This window comes from Castanea sativa, chromosome 3, assembly GCF_040712315.1.
Source record: "Castanea sativa cultivar Marrone di Chiusa Pesio chromosome 3, ASM4071231v1".
Lineage (NCBI taxonomy): Eukaryota > Viridiplantae > Streptophyta > Magnoliopsida > Fagales > Fagaceae > Castanea > Castanea sativa.
This window is the reverse complement of record NC_134015.1, coordinates 6,277,792-6,286,355: the sequence shown is the minus strand read 5'-3', so window position 1 is coordinate 6,286,355 and position 8,564 is coordinate 6,277,792. Positions and strand designations below refer to the sequence as shown.

Sequence of the window (8,564 nt, the reverse complement as noted above, 5' to 3'; positions counted from 1 at the left end):
CTCCTAAATTGTCCAATATCTAAAAACAAAGCCAACATTGACAAATGGAATATTAATGCAATTTAAACAAAATGATAAGTCGATTGCCTTGTACGCCTTTCAGAAAACAAAATCAACAATTTACACCTCGAAAAGCTCAACAGTTAAAAAATTAAGGGTGTCTTTTGAAAAAAAAAATCATTTTATTACTTTAAATTATAAACAACTTCTCCAAGCAATTAAATCCTATGTCTGGCTTTCAAAATAAAGATAAACTACAATTAAAAGTCGAATTGTTCTGCAGCTTGTAACGAATTACCTCCATCAAGCTTCAAAATACCTTGTTCAACTTCACGCAATTATCACACCATTGCCAAATCACTTTTACACAAATTGTAAACATTACCCATGAACCTCTTAATTCTCCATTACAAGCCACCATACCTTGATCAATAAACAATCAGTGAGCAAGACTAAACAATTAAGTAATCATCCTACCTAAACGCTTCTTCTTCTTGTTCTTTTGGTCTAGATACGACTATACTTTAACTAACTTATAGCCAAAAACTACTTCCAAAAGCACAAAGAAGTAATTTGACCAAAGTCAACTTTCCCTCAGTACACCATTTAACACAATTTTGCATCCAAAACAAAATCTTGAATATATATAAAAATTTCAACCATTTAGCTACACATTCCAGCCACAGTCACAAAATTCAAAACCCCAACTATCCAATTCCAATTCTTCTAATCTGAACTAAGCTTAAAACGATCTCAGCTAAACAAACACTAAAAAAAACACAAAAAACTAAAAACCCCACAAAAAACTAGTCCATAATACCCTATCTCACTTGATCAACTGGCCCAAAAAATTCTTCCATGCACAAGAAAATAAGATCAAAAAAGTTGTCACATTCAAATTTTCAAAGAGAGAAAGAGCAAAGCAAACAAACAGTACCTGAAACTGATACAGCTATGTAAACTCTTGCCCCAGCCTCCATGACCTCATTAGGCCTAATCTGTAGGTCAGCTGTATGATTGCAGATCAAGTAAAGCTTGCAAGCATAAAATCTCAAACAGTCAACAAATAGAAATAGAAATAAAGGGGGGAGAGAGGGGGAGAGAGAACTTCATGTATCCATCTTGTGGATGTGTACAATGATGTTGTCAACAAGTTCTAGCTCAAAAGACACTTAAGGATGGAATACACGGTGAGACTGTGCATCCAAAACTCACTATCATGACTCCACAAAAAGTGCATGATCCATCCATTTATATATCTCCAAAGTAGTTGATAGTTTCTAGCAACTGAACAAAGGCAACTTCAACTGGTCAAAAAAGTCCCTTACAATGATTCTATATGCTTCCATTTATTTATCTTTTTGGTAAGTATACATAGCTTCTTTTTACAAAACAATAAACCCATAAAACCTTGTTAATTGCTCTACTTCTGATCCCAAGTCCCAACCATATATTACATAAAAGGTAAGCAAATGAAATACGCTTGAAGGAGACAATGTGTCTCAGATTCCACACGTCATTCCCTGCCATACACACACAACACAGAAACACAACAAATAATAAACATAAGACAAATATATGAACTACGTGCCTATCTAACATAGAAATCTTTGTCTCAGTTCAGTGTCTAATTACCTTTTTTGAACCTTACGACGTCGCGTATAATGAGGAGGAGGTCTTGCATGTCCTTCGTCAGATGCCTCAGGCCCAGCATTGTGTCCATGTTTGTGCCCCCCTGTCCCACAAGGAGGTGCCTTTGCTATGCATTTCGGCCGACCTGCTGCCTCTGCAGGTAACCCAACAGGCTGCTCAACGTGAACATGGGGTGGGTCAATGCCCGAAGAAGGGCCAGTGGATGTACTGTGGGAGGGTGGCTGCGTGTGCATGTCCGGAGGGGTTGGATCAAGACCCAGGTCAAAGGATGGAATGGGTGACAGCTCAGGAAATGACCGTGGGGTGGGTGGACGGATGTCAGACCCAGGACATGGATGTGGAGTGGGTGAAGGGATGGTGGTGGGGCTAGGGGATGGATGTGGGATGGGTGAGGGGATGGTGGGGCTAGGGGATGGATTTGGGGGGGATGGGTGGGGATCGGGGGTAGGGACAACTCTCGGGGTAGCAACAGACGAACGAGACCCACGTCCGACAAGAGCTCTGCTTGTGCTTGGGCTTGGGCTTTGAGTAGGCGCTGCCGCAGGAGTAGCTGCCTCCTCATTCGGGGCCTCAGGGATAGGAGGTTGTACACGGCCAATCTTTTGCACTGCATTTAGCACATCAGTAATGTCCTTGTGGTCCTCGGTGCCCACTGGGTGACGCCTCAACAAACGGGCATATCCTTCAATCTGACATGAAAAAGCCAGATATATTAGTAATGCAATACCAGGTATATTAGTAATTCAATCGATAATAAAATAAACATTGGTTTTGAATTGGTTCTGCTAGTAATAATTGCAAGTTATAGAGTAGACAAAATGCTAATTAAAAATTCAACAGATAGAAAAGTTACCATTATAATCAATCTAGTACCGAGGACATTGATGAACCTCCGAGTTACCCTTTTGTACTAATCGAAGTACTCATGTTGTGGAGACATATCACCAAGCACTGCTTCACAACGTTGTTGAAGGCGATTACCCCACTCTGTAATATGCGCAGCATGTTTCCGCATCCAATCAACACCAACCTTCCCCCTCAAATCAATGGCATGAAGCACTGTATCGGTGTCAACATTACGGGGAATTTCTTGGATCATCCCGAATTGACGAACGACACGATCCGGTGTATGTTTCTCTACTAGGTGGAAACATACAAGTGGCACCATTGCCGTCCACACGGCCCTCCCTGCAACGCACCACGGCGGAAGGTCCTCGAATTCAGCTTCATACGGCTGCCACACCACCTACGACAGCGAGAAAACAAGCAACACATTAGACAACAATGTTTATATGTCAAAGTTCACCAAACCTATATCTTGTTCCTAAACATGTTAACTAAGGCATTTTCATACCTGGTCTGGCAACATTGAAGCTATTTGCTCGCGATACTTGTCGAGGAAGATGTGGGCGGGCCTATTTTTCTTGTTTGGGACCCACAACCACCTACAATCCAGAACAAGGGATCATATTAACCGATATAATTTAGAAAATTTGACACAAAATTATAGTGTATAACCTCTATTTCAAATTGTTTAATATAGACTTAAATAATTCCTAGAAGCTTTTAAAAAAAAATTGAAGTTACATGACGTGTATGAGGTAGAGACTTACTTCAGGGACAGTGGACCACGAACTGGAGGACCATAAGCATCCACTGGCGGGCCATGTTCAACTGTCGGGCACAAATATGGGAACTTGGCCTATGCCCAATACTGGACCAACAACAAACACCCACCAATCTGATTAGCTTTCTTATCGCTTGCCCTGCATAACTCTCGGTACAACCATGCAAGGCAAGCAGTTCCCCAGCTGTACCTTCGCGGATTGCGAAGGTCTTCCAACTGCTGCACCCACATTAGATGCACCCTATCGCCGGATTTGTCCATGAAGATTGTGTCCCCTAGTAGCGCTAGGATGTAGCATCATGCGTACTTATGCAACTGATCCTCTGTGGCATTAGGCGGCAATGGATTGGCAACAGCTTCCAAAAGCCGTTGGATGAGAATCCTCTGGCCATGAAGTTCTTTTCTCTGATTATTTACAGGTCGAAAGCCAAGAAATTCCTCACACACATTCTCCTATTCTTTCTGCGTGCTCCCTGTAATGACCTCGCCGTCAACAGGAAGCCCGAGAAGAACCTCCACATCTTGCAATGTGATGGTGACCTCACCATGTGGCATGTGGAAGGTGTGAGTCTCCTGCCGCCATCGCTCCACTAAGGCCGTTATCAAGCCGTGGTCAATCTCTCTACCCGGGGTCCTAAGGAGTCCCTCCAAACCGAGTGCCTTAATGATGTCAATGACTCGGTCATCCACCATTAGCTCTCGATCGAAGAACTCTTCAGTACGGACACGGCATTTAAGAGACCCTGGATCCTGCACAGAACAAAACCATGGATTAATATATGACAGCAAGTGCGTGTACATTGTATGAATCAAATATGTGTACATTCGTTAAATATTTAGTCTTGTGCTTTACCTGCCCATTCCAAATAGCTTCTGACCGATGGTTGGCCTGCAACGTCAACACCGACTGGTCAATGGGGCCAGGCTGTGTGTAGTCAATCTGTCCAGCATTTGCAGCAGCCATACTGCACAAGAATGATAAGCAATTAGCACGTAATAGACATTGAAAACAAAAGGCAAAACAAATGAATATTAATTGGTGCTGCACTTGGAATTGATTTCAATTTGTACAATGAATCAATCATTCTTAAACAAATGCTAGCATCAACTGCAAAATACTGGGTGCAAGTGAAACCCAGAAAATGTATCAACATTATCAAAGCTACAATGCACAGATTACAAACAAAAATGTAAAATTCTCTGTCCAATGGACATCCTAAGTCACTTCTTGTAACTCAACAATTAAGCAATGTCAGTTAGTCACTTCCCTGTTCTTTTTTCTTTTATTTTTTTCCTTTTTTTTTTATTGGTATGTTAAATGGCGAGTCTTGAACCTCCCCCATCCTCCACCTTGCACTTGTAAAACAAGTATTTGCCATTTCACCTAGAGCTCATTGGCATCAATTAGTACTCCCAATTATTCCCCACTGTTCCTCCACTACAATCATCTCATCTTCTTCAAAAAAGTTAACCCACTCGAATGCCAAATTGCAAGAAGATCACATACTGGTCAAAATCAATGAATAAATATTTTATTTCTTTAGGGTTGCAGCTATGATGCAGTTTCATAAGCATTATCATTAAGAAAAAGTATTGAAGAAGGGTTAGTTAGGTAGGATCAGAATATTTGTTAGCGATAGATGCTGGAGTTGTACATTAGCAACACCAGAAGAAAGGATTCATACAATGAACTTTCAAAGAAAAGATTTACGTAAACAAGCTTTAAAGGCTAATCCACACCAGTAACTACACTACATTGCATAAGTCACCAGAATGAATTGGCCGGTATGAAGAAGTGAGAGATAGAGAGACTTGTGGCATTTAATGTTACTAAGGCAGTAAAGCACACTGATGTAGGATGTGAGAAATTTTGCTCTTTTGTCAAGGGTAAAAGAAGTAAATGCTTATCCTTATGCCAAAGCACATGCAAACTTTTAAGTTTATGATAAGTTTTTTATGTTCTTGTTTTTTTTGGGGGGGGGGGGGGTTATGTTACACATGTACTTGGTGAGTCTTGAACACACAACCTCATCCTCCAGCTTGCTTTTAAAAGGGCAGGAGATGCAATTGAAGCTAGAGCTCATTGGCATTGAAGTTGAAGACTCATTGATCCTTTATCCAATACACTTCTCACTGTAATCATTTTTTTTTTTTAATATGAGTAATTTATTAAAAAGAACAGCACAATAAGTAATAATATTATTGCACAAGGGAAGCTAATGCCAAATCACCCTTAATAAACAATGGTAAGCCTTGGCAGCTTGACCTCAAACTTCCAACTCTTCAACAAGGACCATACCATCCTATATAACCAATCACTACAGATGTTTGAATAGAAAAATAAGTCAATGAAAGAGAGAAACGATTTTAGTTCCCAACCCTGCTCTGCCCTTGTAACCATGGGAACAAAATTACAAGTGGACCATCCAACAAAAGTATTCAGAATAGCATCTCTATATAGACATGTGATAGGCTTAAAAGCCACAACATGGACTTTGAGCCATATGCCTCATAATTATTAGGATTCAATAATTCACCAAGACTACATCAAAGTATCACAAGGCAGAAACTTGTTATAGTAGAAGTTAAGTAACAACTTTATCCAGCTATCACATGGCAGAAACTTGCTATAGTAATAGCTAAGAAAAGACTGTTATTTTCTATATACATAATGATTTCATGACTCCTAATTTAAGTCTTAATTTATGGCTTGCAGTTGTTTGTATATGGGATGATTGAAACTCATACAAATGCTAAATTCCATGTGATAATTTCATCTCTTTCGAAGCTAATGAACATTAGGGCCTCCAATGTGTGACTTCAATTCTTCTTAGCGGTGTGATCGCACATTTCTTTTCTACTAGTCCTCCTTCTTATTCTGCCTTTTTTATCCATTTTCTGCTAATCCACACTTAAATGTTAACGAAACCTATATCAATAGTTCTCCTTCATTGGACTAAAATCTATTCATCCCTCAATTACTCTAAGTGACAATCACAAAATTGATCGAGACATCAAATTCGAAGCAGATTCCACACTAACACTAAAGTTACACGAGTAAAACCACACTGGTACCATTCAGAAACTCATACATTATTATTACGTTAAATTGGTTTATTCACTGAAGTTAATTTCAGTGCTGTACATTTCATCTGTTCAAATAGAATCTACCTGCTTTTTGTTTATACAAATCACTCACACCAACCCAAAAGAAAAAAAAAATCCCTACATTCACAAATTATTAACAAAAAGAAAAGGAACCAAAAAAAACTTTCGAACAAAAACCACTAACCCACATAAAAAAATCACACACTTAAGAAAAACATACCTGACAACTGAGTGAGAGTGGAGAGAGTGCTTGAGAGTGGAGACTATGGCAGGCCGAGTGACAGCTCAGGGGGCGAGTAAGAGGGTGGAGAGCCGTGACAGGGTGGAGAGCCGTGAGAGCTGCGAGTGAGAAGGTGGAGAGAGGTGCGAGAGGGAGAGTGAGTGACAGAGAGTGAAGAGGCGCAAGAGGGAGAGTGAGTGACAGAGAGTGAAGAGGCGCGAGAGGTCTGCGAGAGTGAGAGGGTGAGTGACAGAGAGTGGAGAGAGGCGCGAGAGAAAGGTCTGGTCTGTGCGAGAGGCTGGACTTGGGTTAATTTTGAAAAACCCCTATTAGAAATCGAGTCTCAAAGACTCGATTTCCAGGTGGATCAACAACCCACTTCAGGTAGCTTCCACGTGTTGTACACGTCACATGTAAACCGAGTATTTAAGAGTCGATATATAAATCGACTCTTAGAAACTCGATTTCCAAGTGGCCGCCACGTGAAAAATCGCCACATCAGATGTGATCAGATCATGGAAATCGAGTATATAAGTGTCAATTTATAACCTCAAAATCGACTCTCTAAGAGTCGAGATGTTACTATTATATATACTTCTCAAATAGTGCCTACTAACTATTTTCTTCCATAAATATGGCTAATTGCCCATTTTCTCCCAGTTTTGCGCATCCAATTGTGCAAAACAGAATAACAAAAGAACACCCAATCCTCTAAAACTAAAGAACAATTGACTACTTAAATACAAGCATAAGCCAAGGAATATGCATCTAAGAAACCAAAGCCATATCGAACATGTGTTATTGGCATAAAAATTATAAATCAATAAAATTATTTATGTTTTATATTATTAATGACGAAATAAAATTGTTGATTTAATTATTAGAGGGCACAATTATTTACTTTTTTTTATTTAAATAACAAAATTTTATTTCTATTTTTTTGTTAAAGAATAATTTGTAAACTTACTTGTAAATCTTTCCTAACCATCCCATTCCAAATTCCTGCAAAAGATCACACTAATTAGAGCAACCAAATAGAGGATAAAAAAAACAGAATATGGCTTTAAATAAAAGACTTGAAGGAAGAGATATCAATGTCATGGAAAAATACCATTTTGGTAATGGTATCGTTTTCTACGTCTTCTTCTCATGCACTGCCAGTACATCTTCACAAATCTAAGTTCATAGTAATGGCGGAGACGAGCAAAAAAGAGAATGGGCGAGATTGGAGGAGAGAGAATCTCGGCCATGGAGTGGAGCACAGAGAACAGGGCTGGCTTGGGAGCTAGATGGAGAAGACTTAGACGAGTGTTTGGGATAATAACGAAAGTAAGCGAGCAGTTAAGGTATAAGCAGGTAGGTGGGAGAGTGGTAAGGAGTAAATGAAGGTATATGACTACATGAGGGAAAAGTCAAACTAATAAAGGCCCGAAGGTAAGGTACACTGCGGATTTCTTAATTACCCAACAAACGATAGGTTTTCTTTTTGCCTCTATACCTCCTCTCCATTGATACGCATCACTGAGAAAATATACTTTCTTAGAGGAAATAAAGGCAGGATGGGATTCTTTAATGTACTCCTTATTCTCACTCACTCTCTCAGCAACAATAATATTGCCGGGCTTTATCTTTAGGACATTTTTTATATGAAAATGAAAATTTTTTAATTTTCATAAACACTTTACTAAAGTAGATAATTATAAGTATTATTGCCCGTTTGGATACAGCTTTTATGGCTGCGTTTGCGTTTTGAGCTTCTTTTTTTTTTTTTTTTTTTTTTTCAGCAGCAATTGTTGACTAATTTCTCATGAACAGTGCATTTGTGCACTGTTCATGGACCCACAAATTTCACTTTTTAACAACTTTTTTATTAAAAATGGGTCTCACGGTACTATTCACACATTTAAAAATTATTTTGCTACAGTGTTTTCAGTTTTCAGTTTTCAGCAATAAGTT

At 39.2% G+C, this 8,564-nt stretch overlaps 1 protein-coding gene across 1 annotated transcript; it reads right to left on the bottom strand.

Annotated features, from left to right (window-relative positions):
• Positions 1–1,343: 1,343 nt before the first annotated feature.
• LOC142628393 (uncharacterized) lies at positions 1,344–3,541 on the bottom strand. Its single transcript, XM_075802504.1, has 6 exons — positions 3,391–3,541; positions 3,267–3,327; positions 3,008–3,098; positions 2,606–2,899; positions 1,636–2,342; positions 1,344–1,523 (listed from the first exon to the last, which is right to left on the bottom strand). Exons 1-6 carry the CDS (start codon positions 3,539–3,541, stop codon positions 1,517–1,519), a joined length of 1,311 nt encoding a protein of 436 aa, XP_075658619.1. The 3' UTR covers positions 1,344–1,516.
• Between the last annotated feature and the right edge of the window lie 5,023 nt (positions 3,542–8,564).